This window comes from Lupinus angustifolius, chromosome LG18 (assembly GCF_001865875.1).
Source record: "Lupinus angustifolius cultivar Tanjil chromosome LG18, LupAngTanjil_v1.0, whole genome shotgun sequence".
Classification (NCBI taxonomy): domain Eukaryota; kingdom Viridiplantae; phylum Streptophyta; class Magnoliopsida; order Fabales; family Fabaceae; genus Lupinus; species Lupinus angustifolius.
The window spans coordinates 13,033,439-13,051,797 of NC_032026.1; the positions used below are offsets into that span (position 1 = coordinate 13,033,439).

At 33.1% G+C, this 18,359-nt stretch overlaps 3 protein-coding genes across 4 annotated transcripts; all 3 read right to left on the reverse strand.

The window, feature by feature from the left end:
* LOC109332356 (putative gamma-glutamylcyclotransferase At3g02910) lies at positions 34–948 on the reverse strand. The gene is made up of 2 exons (XM_019567310.1): positions 375–948; positions 34–271 (listed from the first exon to the last, which is right to left on the reverse strand). Exon 1 carries the CDS (start codon positions 900–902, stop codon positions 375–377), a length of 528 nt encoding a protein of 175 aa, XP_019422855.1. The 5' UTR covers positions 903–948; the 3' UTR covers positions 34–271.
* LOC109332565 lies at positions 5,706–6,850 on the reverse strand. The gene is made up of 4 exons (XM_019567544.1): positions 6,376–6,850; positions 6,070–6,302; positions 5,920–5,989; positions 5,706–5,746 (listed from the first exon to the last, which is right to left on the reverse strand). Exons 1-4 carry the CDS (start codon positions 6,848–6,850, stop codon positions 5,706–5,708), a joined length of 819 nt encoding a protein of 272 aa, XP_019423089.1.
* Positions 14,070–15,411, reverse strand: LOC109332333. Of its 2 annotated transcripts, XM_019567280.1 has the most exons (2): positions 14,864–15,411; positions 14,070–14,833 (listed from the first exon to the last, which is right to left on the reverse strand). In XM_019567280.1, exons 1-2 carry the CDS (start codon positions 15,018–15,020, stop codon positions 14,409–14,411), a joined length of 582 nt encoding a protein of 193 aa, XP_019422825.1. In that variant the 5' UTR covers positions 15,021–15,411; the 3' UTR covers positions 14,070–14,408. The 2 variants fall into 2 exon arrangements, with proteins under 2 accessions (XP_019422825.1, XP_019422824.1); XM_019567279.1 differs by having other exon boundaries at positions 14,070–15,409.

The window sequence follows — 18,359 nt, forward strand, 5'->3', positions numbered from 1 at the left end:
TCACAAGTAAGCAAAATGCTCAGACTTAAATAGTAAATACCAAAAGGGTTTATTGATTATTATCAAATTACAACAATCAAGCCACCTTTGGGTTGGCTAGATATAATGCTAAATCATAAATCATTTTTTTCTTCACATAAGCATCAACAAATATTTCCTATTGCGAATGATTATCTTAGGTCACCGAATAGGAAATTAATAAACATATATTTCCAACAGGATGAGGGTGTAAAAATAACTTATTGCTTTTTCAGCTTGACAGTAGCAGAAACTAAACATCCGTTTGCTTGTTTAAAATTTGCAGGGAAAAGGAAGGCTTTTGAGTATGGCTCACAAGTATTTCCTTCCCATTCAAACTAACTCGAAAACAGAACCTAAAGAAATTGATCAAGAATAGTGTTTCTCTTATCAGGCCTATCCACTTTCCTCACATAATCCCCTGCTTCTTTCTCCCCATACTCCCTCATCCCCACCTCCCCATTCTTTTTCCATAACCTTTCCCCAAATTTCCTGTGCCCGAAATACGCCTCTGCCTCCTTCTCCGTCTCCACCGTTGCACCGCCGTCTCCGTCGCTCACCACCATAACAGGTAACCGCTCGTAGTACCCGAGGCTCACGCCTTCGAACTCGTCGAGGCGAACAAGCGCTCGACGAGAGACACTGTAGAGCTCACCCGTGACCAGATGACCCGACCCGGGTATGTTGATCAGATAGGGGATGCCGTGGGGCCCGCATACCAGCGGGTACGGTTGGCGCGTTGAGAAAGTGCCGATGAAAACGGCGTCGTTTTTGGTGATCAGATCCTGCATGAGAGCGTAGTTTGGGAATCCTTGCTTCAACGTGCCGTATGCGAAGATAAGGTGTGGTTTCGAGTTTCCATTCTCACTTTCTTTTTCACTCATAGTTTATCAGGTGAGAGAGTGACTCATATTTCTTACTTTATACAGTGATTTTGAGTTGTTGTATGAGTCCATTTCTGTTTGTCTATGTGGGATTTAGGCCCAAAGAATAAATGGTGTTTCTAAAAAGGATGAAAAAGAACAAAGAGATGAGCCCAATGGACCTAATCCCACTCCTATACATGACTTAAGAGTTCAGGCCCACACCAGTTGCCTTGCACACAAGGAATTAATTTGTTCTAAATAATGCTCCGGTGATATAACGTTACTAAAGTAAAGTATTGAAGTGAGCGTAACCTTCTGAATAAAGTATTTTTCATGTAGGTCAAAGAATGAATCCTAATAAAATTACACAGGTCTTGTAAGTTGGACCTCTTTTTTTAATGTTCTAATTGAAAGTATCAAAACATACATTAAAATTCAATCAATAATATATACATTAAGGAAATGTTGACAGACTAGAAATGTGGATTGTTTATTCCTGTCAAGTGATATTAAAGTTGGGGGTTCAGCTATGGTAAATCTAATGAGAGTAACCATTAAATTAAATATGTATTACCTACAATTCAGAACTATTATCTATACTATATATAAAGCCAAAACTTGAAATAACTTTCCTCATGGTGTAATTTTCATTTTTTATATTGCCCTTAACATTATTTAATTTTTATAAAAAAACTATATAATCCTAAGCTACCATCACCAATACATTAATTAACCACATATCTCACCTTAAATTAAACATTATCATAAACAAAAAAATATAATATATAAAAATTGAATATATAGTATCACACAATATTTTCCGACAGATACGAAGTGCATGTACACACTAGTTTCAATAAAACACCTTAATAATGAGATATGATGAAAAAAAAATTATAAGTAGAAAAAACTTACAATTTTCAGTTTTCTCCACTCAAAAACTAATATATTGAAGACTGTTTGCATGGTCACAGGTCCAAACATCTTATCATATATGGTGAGGTATTTTTATTTTTTGGTAGACCATTATGGATGGAGACTAGACAAAGCTTTTTCTTTTCTGAGAACTAATAATCATCCCAAAGATGCCAATTGGCAATAAACTGAATCAGAGGTTGGAAATTTGATGTTCCAAACGTGAACGTGGATTAGGTAAGCACGCGTACACTAATGAAGCTTACACTTCACCAACGTCCACCTTTTATTCTTCTTTTTCCATCCTCTTGTCTGATTTGATGCCACACAAGAAGAATTATTGATAAGTGATGTGTTACCCTTCATTTACAAGGAAATATTTTGTGGTTTTCTTGTTACATAAAGTCAAAGTCCAGAACTAATCTTACAAGGACACTCAAGAGATTCTATAATGCATTGATCTATTTATGATTGTGCAGGAGAATAAATAGAGTACAATAAGATATTTGAATGTATAACTAAGCTTATAATCTAGGAGAGACTTTAGCCTAGATTGAAGTATAGATCAATTATGATTAGGCTAGAATATCTCTGATGTTGATGACTAACATAACAACTTTGATTTTACTTGACTTGATTCCTACGTTATCTATTACACCCCCACAAGATTGGGTCACCATCAGTGACAACAAGCTTGGACCGGAGAGGTAGAAACCGAGCTATGGGAAGAGGTTTGGTGAGGATGTCAGCCCGCTGGTCCTTGGTTGAAATGTGAGAGACTTGAAGTTATCTTAGGCTTTGTTTGAGAGTTAGGAGGGAAAGGGAAGGAGAGAGATGAAAGGGTTAGAAAAGGGGAGGAATGGAAGAGAAAAGGAAGGAAATTCTCTCCCTTGTTTGAGAGTATGCAATTTAGATGAAGGGGGTAAACTAATGATAATGTAAGAATATTTTTTTTTATTTTCCCTTAAAAATGTAATTAACAATGAGAAATGAACAATAATACGTAATTATATATTAATACTAAACATATTTAGCTATTTTGACATTTTATCTCCAAGAAACCCCAAATTGGGGGAACTTTAAAAATAGACACATGAAGGGTTTTGGACATTTTGAGAAACCCTACAAAACCTTCCCCTCTTCTTGATCCAACTCTCAAACAAGGGGAAGGCTTTCAAAAGCTATCTCTTTCCTTCCCTTCCCCTCCAAAACCCCACTCCCAAACAAGGCCTTAGTTGCACAAGTTGTCTGACATAGTGGTAATCAAGGGCAATGTGCTTCATGCGTGAGTGAAATACGAGATTGGAGCATAGATATGTGGCACCAATGTTATCACAAAACAGTGTAGGTGTCGGAGTGTGTATGCCAAGTTCACTTAATAGATTCATTAACCACATGATTTCTGCAGCTGTAGTTGCAATGAAGCGATATTCAGCCTCTGTGGAGGAGTGTGCCACTGTTCTTTGTCTCTTGGATAGCCATGAGACAGGGTTGCCACCAACATAGAAAACAAATACAGAAGTTGAGGTTCTATCATCAAGATTGCCTCCCTAATCAGCACCACTGTATGCATGTAGAGAGAGATGTTGGTTTCTTGAGTGTCAAGCCAAAGTTCAGTGTGTGTTTGAGATACTTCATAACTCTCTTGAGTTGTTGAAGGTGAATTTGAGTTGGATGATGTATAAATTGAGACAATTTGTTGATGGAAAAGCACAAGTCAGGTCTTGTAAGAGTCAAATATTGCATGGCCCTTAGAATACTTCGAAATGTTTTGGCATTTGTGGCAGCAGAGCCATCTTACGGTGTGAGTGGATTTGTGGTACAGAGTGGAGTGTTGGAGGGTTTTGCTCCATACATATTGAACTTGTCCAATATATCACGGATGTAGCCATGTTGACTGAGTAGCAAACCTTCCTTTGAGGGTATGAGTTCAACGCCAAGGAAGTAATGGGGAAAACCAAGGTATTTAAGTGAGAAGGTGGATGATAAGTCAGTTATAAACTGTTAGGAATGCAGGTTTGTTGCCAGTAAGTAAGAGATCATCCACATATACCAAGAGGAAGGCTTGAACTCCATCCTTATTGTAGGTAAACATGGAGATGTCACTGAGACTAGTTTTGAATCCAAACATTAAGACAAAATTCTTGAGAAAGTCATGCCAAGCACGAGGTGCTTGCCTTAATCCATAAATTGGTTTCTGCAATTTGCAGACATGAGTAGGGAACTCATTGTGGACAAAGCCTGGCAGTTGCTGCATGTAGACATTCTCAGCTAGAGTGCCTTGTAAGAAAGCATTATTGACATCAAGTTGGTGCATAGACCAGCCACGACTGAGAGCAATGGTCAGAACTACCTTGATTGTTTGAGGCTTGACAACTGGTGAGAAAGTTTCTTTGAAGTCAATGTCAGGTGTTTGAGTGAATCCTTTTGCAACAAGCCTAGCCTTGTACTTAGAAATGCTTCCATCAAGATTTTTTTTATTCTGAATAGCCATTTGCAGCCAACTAGATTATGAGTCATTTCCCTTGGCACCAGAGTTCATGTACCATTCTTTAATAGTGCATCAAATTCCTCTGAGCAGGCTTGTCTCCAATGAGGTATTTTAAGGGCTTGAATTATGGTGGATGGTTCAAGATTGTCAAGGAGATTGTGTTTGGTTGCATTCATTATCCTCTTAGGTTTGAAGATGTTGTGTTGAGACCTGGTGATCATAGGGTGATTTCTGATAGGATTGTTGGGAATGGATATATGTGAGGCAGAGGAGTGTGGTGTGGATGACACTGGTTCAGGGTTAGTTGTAGGTGGTGAAGAATGAGAGGTCTCTAAAAGGTCTATTTCTAATGTTAAAGGGATAGGAGGCTGCATAATAGAAGAGGTTGGCAGTGACGTTGTAATGGTAGCAGGGATTAATGTATGAAGGGTGGGTTCTATAGGAGGAGGTGTGGAGGAGGGAGTGTGGTTGTTAAAATTGGGATATGGATAGGAGTCTTCAATAAACATTACATATCTAGATATATAGACATAATTGGATAAGGGATCAAGGCACATGTAAGCATGTTGGGAGTTAGAGTAACCAAAGAAGATGCAAGGTAGAGATCTTTGTTGTAGTTTGTTGTGAGTGTAAGGCCTAATCCATAGAAAGCATAGGCAACCAAAGGAATGAAGTCTATTATAGTTAGGGTCCTGTTGGAACAAGATTTCGAAGGGTGATTTCATGTTGATGGTTGGAGATGGCATTCTATTGATTAAGTATGTTGTTGTTTGAAAGGCATAAGACCAAAATTTTGTTGGTAACTTGGCATAATGCAATAATGCTCTCCCTGTTTCCACAATATGTCTGTGTCTTCTTTCTGCTGTACCATTTACTTCTGGTGTATGAGGAGGAGAAGTTAAGTGAGTGATGCCATGAGTAGCTAAGAAATTTTTCAGTTTGACAAATTCTCCTCCATTATCAGAAAAATGAGTGACAATAGGTAAATTAAAAACTTTTCAACAATTGCTTTGAATTGGACAAAGATAGTAAACACATCTGGTTTATTTCTCATTGGATAAAGCCAAACATATTTGGAATAGTGATAAACAAATATTAAATAGTAGGTAAAGCCATCTAAAGATCTAATAGGGGCTGGACCCCAAACATCAGAGTAAATGAGCTCCAATGGTTAATTACTTGTAAGGTGATGATTAGAGAATAGTGGCTTGTGACTCTTGGCACAATGGCATGAACTGCATTCAAGTGAAGAGGGAAGCTTTATTGGAATGTGATGACAAGTTATGAGGTGTTTGGTTATTTTTTAGGAAGGGTGACCAAGCTTGTGATGCCATGTTGTATGAGATTGGAGACTAGCAGTGAGGACTTTAGGAGAAGGTTGGATGATGTTGGATGGAATGTGATAAAGGTCTTGCCTAAGATGTCATTGCACCAGAGATTGACATGACTTCAGATCCTTGACAATGAAAGAATCAGAGAAGAATTCAATAGAGCAATTGTTAGTATGACATAATTTAGAAACTGACAACAAATTGGATTGAATATTAGGAACACATAAAATATTATTGAGGTGAAGTTGTTTAGTGTTGGTAGGTATATAGGATTTTCCAATATGAGAGATTGTTAAACCTGTGCCATCACCAACCATGACTCGATCAGACCCTGAATAGGCATCAACCAGAGTCATATGTTGCAAATCCTGTGTTACATGATGAGATGCTCCAGTGTCCAGAATCCAACTAGAGTTCTGCATATGAGGTGATGTTGTGCCATGTTTACTAAAGGTCTTGGTGCAGACTTCATGGGGTAGCCATGTATTTTATAGCACTTCTTAGCATTGTGACCAGGTTTCTCACAGTATTGGCAGAGCAGTTTAGAGTGTGGAGGAGAAGAGAGTTGCTGGTCATGATGTGGTGATCTATAGCGTGGCTGACCTCTGTTGCGTAGGGCTGCATTGGCTGTTGCAACCAGTGGTTCATTATTGATGTCACGATGTAGAATTGACTCAAAGTCTATAAGTTTTTCATGAAGTTCAACAACTTATATGTGTTTCCCTATTGTAGAGAGCAACAAAGATTTCCTTACAGTCACTACTTAGTCCATTTAAAGTATGAATTACCAAGTCGATATTATCCAGAGGGTGCTCAATGATTGACAATTCATCTACAATTGCTTTAATTCCTTGAAGGTAAGCAACCATGGGTTGTGTACCTTTATTGAAAGTTGTAATGCGTTGTTTGAGAGCCATGATGCGGACACGAGATCGGCTAGCATACATAGTTTTGAGAGTGTCCCATGCTTGTTTGGCAGTTTTGACAGTGCCAATATGAGTGACTACAATTGCAGCCACTGAGGAAACGATAGCATGCAAGATCAGTTGATCATGACGAACCCAAAGGGTGAAGGCATGGTTTATAATGATGGTGGACAGATCGAGATGTTTTACTGGACAAGGCATGCTACCATCTATATAACCAAGAAGATCATATCCTGTTAAAAAGGAGGCACCAAGCAGTGTAATTGTCACCATCAACTTTGATGAACGATTGTGAGCCAGCATTGAGTGCAATTAGCTTGTCCATGGAGCTGATAGGAGTGGTGAGGGGAGTATTGGTAGTTTCTAAGGTGGAGGAGCTCATAGTAGGTAGTTTCTGAGGTGGTAGTTTCTCATAGCAGCTCTTGATACCATGAAGAGATTCTATAATGCATTGGTCTATTCACGATTGTGCAGGATAATAAATAGAATACAATAAGATATTTGAATAAGTAACTAAGCCTATAATCTAGGAGATACTTTAGCCTAGATTTAAATGTAGATTAACTATGATTAGGTTAGAATATCTCTGTTGTTGATGACTAACATAACAACTTTGATTTTGCTTGACTTGATTCCTACGTTATCTATTAGACACCATATCCATTGTGCACCAACTTGATAGGGTCCTTGAAGTTGAAATTACCTAACATAGCAATCCTTCTTTTAATAAACCCAACTGCACAATGATAGATACATCATAAAATCGTAGTACTTGCTAAAATTTCCAGATTATAGAGATAAAGAGAGCCTGAGCTTTCTGGGGGGGGGATCATAGAAAGAAACATTTTATATAAAAATGGTTAATGCAAAAACGCAAAAACTGTATTTTATTACAAGTAAAACAAGTAATTATAACTTCTCTTCTCTGTTGCTAACAATATTCTTTTTGAAAGTTTAGAAACTTTAGCTTTTTCCATATACCTTTTTTCATAGAGCAGTTGTTTAATATTTTTTAGACTTCAATATGTATTCAATGTTAGTGTAATTTTTTACACATTACACATTATTCATATATATTACATTTTATTTAATAGTCAATAATTATGAGCATATTTTTCTGTGGAAAAAAACTTAATTACTCACACTTATATCAGCAATTGTAGTTAATAATGAGGGTACATAAAATTTATTTTATTTAGTGGCGGCATCTTTTCTAAAAAACTAAAAAAGCAAAGCAGGCAAATTTTTTATTGGTGTACAAGCAATTAATGATTTATCTGTTCACTTTTTAATTTAAAAATATAATGTACTTTCGTCATTCGTGCTGATATGTATGTCGCATCCATTGGGATGAATCCCTGGTCCACAGACACAGTTGAGTCAAAAGAACGAGAGAGATCCATGATAATGCAAATTATTTTGATAATCAAACCGTGGCTACATTAATTTGTCATCTAACTTTTAGATAAAAATATAAAATACATGCAAAAATAAAATATTAAATACAATAGATAAAAATAATTTAATTTATAGTTACATAAGATTTTGTTAAATTAAATAATTTAAATAACACTACCGTGATCCAAAGCCTAGAAGAATGGCGCAAGCAGGTTCAGTGTGTCCATGCGATGCAAGTTAAACCAAACCAAGCATGGACATGTTCACGTGTAGGGCGGGTCGAGTTGCACATGACATGTTCTAGCTGCGTGGGGACAAAGAAAGTTGGGATAAGAGAAACCATGCCTTGCGCATCAAGGAGATTATTTTGTTTTATGAAATAAAATCAAATTAATGTACAAAATATTCATAGTTGATTTGTTCTTGATAGCAGTCGACAATATTTTATTTGACTACTTATAAACCATATAATTCAAGGATTGAATGGAACTTCATGTTTAGATGACTTAAATCTTTTTGTGCATTATATGTTTTCTAATCGATGGTGGAATACTAATTATTTTTAAGTTATAAAAATCATGATTTTTTTTGAGTTAGTATGAAAGTAGGTTTTGTTTCTAACATCAAAGTAGGTTTTGTTTCTAACATCAAAATATTTTTTGGTAAGAAACTAATCTCTTTTGGGTACATGACTGCGCCTCTCAAGAATTAAACTCTGATACTAATTAGGATTAATTAACCTAATTGTCTAGGAAAATATATATTGATTATTTATATTTACATTTGATATATTTATTATTAACTTTCATATTATATATATAATAGAATTCAATTATTCATATTAAACATGGATTAATTTTTATGTAAGTGTCACTATATTAGAATGTAAAAAATCAATCTACCTATTTGAGTTTCTTATTAATGGAAAGGATCATTGATCCAATACAATTTACACCCTCCTAAAACGTTTTTATATTCCTTGTGGCGTTTACTTAATATATGTGATTATGTCCGTGCATTTAGGCCTTGTTGCCTTTGCCATTGCCTTCAGCGAAATTCAGAATGGAAAGTTACAATTCGCTGGGGATTCACTGCTACACTGTCTGCTGCTCCATACATATATATATGATGCTTGTGCTGAAAAACTCTGCACATTTATTTTGGATTTAGATCATGCATAAATATTGAGAATTATATCAAACATCAGAACTATTATTATTGATATTTTTTTCTTACTCCTAGATATTTTATGCTCTCTCCTTAAGTTATGAGAGATAAGGTGAAAAACTGTAAGGGTTACCAGGTTTTGGTGTTTGGTTTTCAATGCAAGGTGAAGGTAACTTGAATAATGGCAATGGTTTTGGTGTTTGGTTTTCACAGAACACGTGTAGCTATATATGTCAACACTCTAGCAAAACCTTGTTAAAATTAAATTCAAAAGGGCCTGCTTTATATGCGTGTGAATAAGACTTTGCCCTTTGAATATTTGAAGTCTGAACTGGCTGGCTGAAAGATTAATAATAAACATTATTTTTTAGCCACATCTATTCCCATAGAATGCAATTATAGTCCAGACATACTATAGTGAAGTTAATTTTTTTCCTCCATGAATAAGACTCAAACTTAGATTATCTTCAGAAAAATAAGCATGTACCCCTCAAATAAATTTTTGTTCATACATTAATAATAAAATTAGTAATTTATGCATTTTCAGTATAATTTTTTTATAGAATTAGTACACAATTCATTATTTATTTATATTGGTTTTGTACTTTTGTTTGTAACATTGATAATGAAGTAAGACATCCTTCTGCCACACTCCTATTTAAATAAAAGATACAGTTAATTTACCATTTTCCAAGCTATGACATGTTCCGTTGTAGAATATTGAAAAGAATAGATTGACCTCAAACGAAAGAAATGTATATAAAGTCAACAGCTACAAATAAATTTTGAATGAGTTAATGAAACTTCAATCGTATACTGCTGCAAGAGAGGTTGGTGGTACCATCATTTATTGTATAAATATTTACCACTTTTGTTAATCTAATTTGATAGCCATTATGTAATTGGAGTTAAAAATTTCAGAGTAGATAATTAATAAACCACTAAATTACAAATGGGAACGTATGACAACTTGGAAGCACTTGATATGTGAACAAATTAAATCAAACAGTTTGCTCATCTTTTATAATTGCACGACTCATCAGTTACGTGCAGTTTTACTTCTTCCCCCTTCGGGTGCAAATACCAGTCATTTACGATTTTCCATTTTACTTTGAATAATGTAAGTATCACCTTAAAAAAAGATGTTGGTGGAATGAAGTAATTGTTGCATAATATTGAATATAATGAATCAAATAAAGGGCAAAAGATAAATAGAAAAAATATAGAATAATTTGTTAATAAAATTTAGTCAGTGCATATATCTCCAAAAGTATTTATTGGCTATTAATATATTATTAGATATTATGTTTATAAGCTCTAATATATATAGGCTTGAGGCTCATATGGTTCTTGCAATTGATGAAAGTTATAAAGAAGAACTTGAGTCCTATACATATAATATTGTTTTCTCTCCTTTAATTCGATGCTAGGCAATGTGTGATTTCTTACAATAATATGTTCTAAGTATCTCAAATAATCTTCACTTTTGTTGAAATAGACGAATATTTCGTTCTTTAGAAAATCTATGCAATAATTTTTACCTTAATGAATTTCACTCCTTAGGAAGTCTACACAACAATCTTCATCTTAGTAAGTGTTTTGCTCCTTCAGAAATCTACACTACTCAATCTCTACTTTCTTTAGCCATCTCCTTCATGGTTTCTCCATAAAAAAGTTTGCATCCTTCGGTATAAGTATTTTCGAGTATCATTGACCATGTTACCATGAACCCAATTCTCAAACTTGTATTACAACTTATCTTAATATCGTCCAACAGAACTTTTGTCTAGCTCTCCATTGATAAGAAGTGTTCTGATATTATGAAACACTTATACAAAAGTTCATCAAAAAATTACTCTATTTAATACTCAGTCAAATTTAACCTTAGAACATCCTAAGAAAGCCCCAACCGTTAAAATCATTGTCTACTAATTATAATACGTACTCCATCTTAAGGAGGATACCTACCCCACATCTTGCATCAATATCAACCAATGTTTGTGTCATATCTTTGCATCAAAGTCAATACTCATGTCATACTGGACATCTTTACCAGTGCACATATTACACATTGCATTCAATTCAATGCATGTGTTACATACTGCAACAAAGTTAAGCTAGCGCTCATGAAGTCTTGTGTATTCGCTAGCAATTAACATTCTTACATAAGATATTACTTTTCATCTCAAATTAGACCAGCCTCTCCGACAATTGGATAAATATTGTCAGTAGCTGTATCAGAGTCTAATGATTCGCTTGGATTCGTATCTCCACTCAGGTCCTAATCTAATACATGGATTTGTGGGGTTTTTGATCCAACACGACCATGACCTACAATAATATCTTAATGTTTTCTTCTCCTTCAAATTATCTAGTTTATCCTTATGGAGTGCCTTTGTCAAACTTTGTTTAGTTAACACATCTTTCACCCTTTTTTGTCCAATCTAAAGTTACTAGTTTCATTGAATTTCTCAACCATGAATTTGACGTCTATGTTAAGAGCATCTCCCGATTAGCTATCATGCCAATTATTTATGGTGCATCAGAAACGATCATTGCATAATGTTGATTATGAACCATCAAATAAGGAGCAAAAGATGAATAGAAGACAAGAAAACATGGAATATTTATTAATGAAGTTCGATAAATTAAGTCAAAAAGTGTTGTTGAGGAAATCAACTCAAGCATATGCCAAGTCCTACCTAGGGATAACAAAAAGACCCGTACTTGTGGGTACCTGTGGGAAAAACCCGTACGGGTCACAAACGGGTACCCACAAGGTTTTATAAACGGGTACCCAGAGGTTTTACAAATGAGTTTTTAAATACTCGTTGTATATACGGGAGAGTATGTGTATTATGGTACCCATGCCCGAGGGTACCATTTTATTTATATGATTAATATATTATATTTAATTAAAATAAAAAAGTACATTATTTTAACATTTATTACACTATGTACATCCTTTTCTTTTACTTTATTTACATTTTTCTACATTGTTTACATCTTTTATTGAATTTTGTAGTGAAACATCCTACAAATATTATTACATATGCAGAAACACAAATATCTTGCATAGAAAATACATACTTTTTGTTAAGGAAATGAGAACAACAAATCACACAAATAGAAAACACCAATAGATTTAGCATTTTTGTCAAATATTCAATCAACAAGCGCAAAAATAATTAAGTTTCACCTTATTTGAAACATAATAGAAGTAGAAAGTTAAAAATTCATTTATAAAATAGAAAACCCACATGTACCCATTGTACCTCCAAATATCTAGAAATACCCTCGAAAAACCTGCATGTGGGCACCCATACGGGTACAGACAGAATTGGATAATGCTCTCTTATTTTAAAACGGGTAGCGAATAACTACTATTCCTTAGACACATATTAAAAAACAAACCGAAATCAAGTGAATAATGTAAAATAAGTGATTCCAAAGATTAAGGTCAAATAAGTGATTTTAGTTTAGATCCTACACATCCATAGATTATTAAATATTCTACGGTTAATTGTTCAATCAAACCCTCACAATTGATAACATATAAATAATTTAAAATTAAATGATTTTATACTAAATCAATAATAAAAATATGACGGAAGATCAAAAACAATATAATAATTTCTTCTCCAAGTTGGTTCCAAGTATATCACATTGCGGTTGTTTTCCGACAGAAACTGAATGGGATGTCGTCTTGCTATGCGTGGATCTTTTCACGTTCTCTCGTAGGATCTACCTAGGAAATATTCATGAATTCTATCATAGGTACTTGAATGACATTTAATAATATATGAGGAGAAATCAACAAATCAATCATCGGTGTCCATATACCAAAAAAAAACGTTCCGCGAAAAGAAAAGGTTGTTAATATCGAAACAAGAAAGAGTACGCTATTTGAGAATCCACAGTTTTTTTAGGGTCGATTTCTACTATGATCTTCCTTAACCATAAGAAAGAGTAAGCTTTTGTGACACAAAATGATGACTCATTTCTTATCTTACATTAATGAAATTTTAATAAATAATATAAAATGTTATTTTTATTTTTAAAAAATTTCTACATTTTATTGGCTTGAAATAGAGAATAAAATACTTTTTGGCATAGAAAATACCTTTAATTATATATGTGAAATACTAGTACCTCATTGGTTTATGTTCGTGTTATGTAGTAGTCTATCTTTAATAAGCATTCCAAAGGGCAATGAATTCTGCTTCTAGTTTAATTTTCCACAGTTCACATGGCTGGTTAGAACAATAAACTCTGTTTCTTTTGTCGTCATAAACTATTCTTAGTGTTAAAGAACAATCAACTGTACTTCTACTAAACTGCACCAGATTCTTAATTATTGCTGCAAAACATACAAACATCCCATTCTTGTATTCCAATGGCCAATTCATTCAATTCAATGATAGAAACAAAAGGGCATGAAATAGATAAAAACATTTTAGGATGACTAATCAGCGGGGAACCACATGTTAGTGGGACCGAACAAATCAAGTAACGATAAATCAATTGCATGAATTAGTAAATCCCATCCATCTCTTAAAGTTATAATTGTCTCTTTTTAAATAAAAATATATATATTAAAATGTAAGAGATTTTTATATTGTTACTATATTATTTGTTATTCATTTTTAATAATTATTAAATTATGCACTAATTTTATATACAATACATAAATGTTCAATTTTAATAGAATTATCAATTATACTTTCTTATAACAACAATTTTATTAAAAACAATAAAAAAAATCTAACATATTTCTGTTAGTTTATGTAAAATAAAGTATAATAAAGTAAAGAAAGGAATGGAGATTAACTTGTTAGGCAATTAAAGCTGACAAGCAAGTACACCAATCATTCCCACTAAAGTAAACAGTTGGTGACTTCATATCATTCACAAATCAAACCACAAATATAGATGAATATAGCAGTAACCCAAATAATAACATCAGTAACAAATGCAATTAAAAGAAAATAATAAGTAAAATCCCAAAAAAAAGGTTACAAACTTAAATAGACAAGAGGATACATAATCTCCGATGAGCATTCACTAAAAATCTAAAACTCAAAATTAAATTAAAAATCACAACCAAACCCTAAAACTGCATGCATGACATATACATGAGGCATATAACATTAGTGCTATGGTGAAGAAGGAAGATTATGATAAACAGAAAAAAGTGAAAATTATATAATTATTTTATTGGGTTAAAATATAGAGTTGCTGTTAATATTTGTTATTATGATCTTAATCTAAAAAATTTCGACGTTCCTGAACAACTTTAGAATTTAGAAACCTTCGAATTCCGGAAAGCCTTCATCGGGCTTGGAAAGAACCACCACCTTCCCTTCGTTCTCCCTATAACTTCACCGTCACCGGAAACCGCCACCGACTTAGACCTCGCCATCACGGCCTCAGTATTCAAATCAGCGTGGTTCACTTCCGTCAACACCTTCGCCTGGTAGTCTTTCTCCCTCCTACTCTTCTGCGACTTAAACATTGACCAGAACGACCTCGCCTCGTAGTCCTTCTCCCTTCCGCCGCCGTCACTATCGGAATAGCCGACAGCGGAAAACCTCGATCGCGAGCGGAGAAACGGAATCGCCACTGAGCGCGATTTCCTGAGCGACGGTTCACTGTCGATGATGTTATAGACGCGGCCAACACTTCCACCACCGTCACCGGCGAAGGAGAACCGAGAGAAGGAGGAAGATGATGACGAAGAAGAAGAGGAGCTGGTAGGGTGGCAGGAACATGGGCGCACTTTAGCACAGTCAGGGCAAAGAGTTATAAGGCGTTCTCGGAGACAGGTTGGGCAGATTCCGCTACGTCGTCGTTTCGATGGGTGTTTGGGACACTTCCAAATATCTTCTTCATCCACGTACATCTCCATTTTTTTTCTTTCCTCTTTCTCTGTTTTCTGTTTTAAGTAAACTTTTCTTATTCTTTTCCGTCCTTTTTCTGATGGATTTTCTTTGCTCTGTTTGTTTCTCTCCGTGTGAGGGTGGGGTTAGGATTTTAAAATTAAATTGAGTGGGTTTAGGTTTGTGGTGTGATTTTAAGAAGGGGAAGGAACGAGTTAACCATGGTTAACATCGTGGGGGTGCTTTCGCGTTTTATTTGTTTACCCGGGTTACTGGTTCTTAGAGATAATTGGGCAAACAAAACGCTGCGTTTTGTGTAAAAGTTTGTCCCATCCCTTTGAGAGTGGCAATTTATGACTTGGTCCCTCGTTCCAGACGCATTAACGGAAATGCCATCGGTCACTTTTTGCAGAATTTCTGTTTGTGTGTTGTGTGATTTGGAAAATGAAAATGGTGGTGTAGAATCAAAATTAATATATGGTTTTTGTAATGTAATCCTATGTGCTTAGTTACATGTTAAAAATATTTAAAGGAATACGTTTTCGCGGATAAATGATTTATTTGATATATTGGGATTAATAACTCTTGTTTTCCTATAAAACATGTTTATTTTAATACTCTTAACATGTAACATCATGTATGATTAGAAAAATCCATAAATACACTACTTTTGAAAAAAAGGCATCTTGAAAAAACTCAATAAATTAATGCGAATAATTGCATTTACTATATTTCTTAAAAGATATATTTATATTTTGTTTTCATGACAGAACACATCAAAAAACAAAGGAAATAATAAAAATAAATTAAATTACTACAATGTTATTTAATTGTCTTTTAGAGTTGTAGTGCATAAATGAAGAGATATATGTAATAATTAATATATCTCGCTGTTTATTTTATATCAAAATTTATTATTTTGTCATCTATATCTATATCTATACTATTAATAAAGAGAAAACACAAAATAATCACCTATCATGGTGTAATTTGTGTTTTCCTATTTTACCCTCAATATCTTTTTATTTTTACCAAAAATCATATAATATTATTTTCTTATTTTATTTTTATTATCTTCTTATTTTAAAAGTATATTTAAAAATTGAATATTAGACCAATTGAATAAATTCAACAGTAAATTTAGCACAAAAAATTATATTTGAATTTATAAAATACAAACTATACATTACAAATGATAGGAAAGGGGTTGACAGGCACGACAATGCATGTCAACACGCTAGTATATATAATACGTATAGTCATTTATTTTAATTTTATTATCCCTCTTATAGATTAAGTAAGGGTGGAATTAAGAAAATAATCATTAATATTTCATTTTGTCTAAACACACAAATAAATATGATCAAAATACCGAAATTACACTTATTTAAATATGGAGATATTATAATAAAATTATTGACAAATTTAGTTAAGAAATTTTAACTGGTTGTTCAGGAGAAAGATGAACTAACTATTTGATGGAATTAAATTATATCTCCATCCAAAGTTATTTATAGATCTATTACTTATATCTTCTAAAGAAGATTTTGCTCTTTACTTTGACTTAGTTTTTGTGAAGACACCAACATTAATAAAAAGAAGAAAAATTATTGAAGACTTGAAAACTTAGAAAAATGCACATCAAGTGAACAAGCTTATATAGTGTTAAGTACTTTTAATCCTAAGTCTTTTTACTTGAGTAATATATAAATGCTCTTCGAAATATTTTTTAAATATTTTGAAAAGTTAACTTGTTTAAATATAATTTCAAAAAATTGAAAAGAATTTTTTAAAATACTAAGTAGTAGGTTACTTGAAACTAACTAAATTGTTATTGGGACACCGTAAATGATTACCCAAAATTGAGTAACAAGTTACCGAACAAAAACATGGCAGAGTAACCGATTACTCAGTCGAGTAATCGATTATTCATTGTACAGAAGTTATGTGTAACATATTATACCTAGTGAGTAATAGATTACTGAGAGATATTATACCAATTTTCATATTCAAAGTGGAACAACTTCTTCCAAAACGAATCAATGTCTCTACAATCCACTTCTACTTCTTGGAATGAGTATGGTTGATGGTTGAAAACCTATTTAAACCCCTCAATCATTCTATTTTGAAACATAACTTTTACACACAATTCACATACAACTTTCTTTCACATTTTGCAACAACTTGAATCAATTTTATGATTTTCTTAAAAGTTATTCAAGTGTTTTCAAGAAAAAGTTTTCTATACTCTCTTTTGATATGAAAACTCTAAAGTATTTGTTCTATAGTCATTGTGATTGACTTAAAAAGGATTTAGTGCATAAGTGTTAGATAACTTAGCAATTCTTTAGCCCTAAACACAAGAACTTCATTTATTCATATGTTGTAATCAACATAGAGTGTGGTAAGGGAACAACTGAAAATCAAGATGTGGTGTGCTTCTTGTTGAGAGACTCGTGAGTGATAATCTTAGAAAAAATATCGGTGTAAGATCTGTAAGGTTGATATTTGTAAATAGTGAATTCTCTTGTGTTTTGCAAGAAGACTAGATGTAACCTTTAGTAGATAGAAGGTGAACAATGATAAATTGGGTGTTATCTCTTTTTCCCTGTTTTTTTATTTTTGCATTTTGATTTTTTTACTAACTTTGAGTCTTTTGTTACTCATCTGAATATCATCTTAAATGAAAATGCAAAAAAAATCATAAAGTTACAGAAATCAAATTCGTTCCCCGTTGTAGTGCATAAATGAAGAGATATATGTAATAATTAATATATCTCGCTGTTTATTTTATATCAAAATTTATTATTTTGTCATCTATATCTATATCTATACTATTAATAAAGAGAAAACACAAAATAATCACCTATCATGGTGTAATTTGTGTTTTCCTATTTTACCCTCAATATCTTTTTATTTTTACCAAAAATCATATAATATTATTTTCTTATTTTATTTTTATTATCTTCTTATTTTAAAAGTATATTTAAAAATTGAATATTAGACCAATTGAATAAATTCAACAGTAAATTTAGCACAAAAAATTATATTTGAATTTATAAAATACAAACTATACATTACAAATGATAGGAAAGGGGTTGACAGGCACGACAATGCATGTCAACACGCTAGTATATATAATACGTATAGTCATTTATTTTAATTTTATTATCCCTCTTATAGATTAAGTAAGGGTGGAATTAAGAAAATAATCATTAATATTTCATTTTGTCTAAACACACAAATAAATATGATCAAAATACCGAAATTACACTTATTTAAATATGGAGATATTATAATAAAATTATTGACAAATTTAGTTAAGAAATTTTAACTGGTTGTTCAGGAGAAAGATGAACTAACTATTT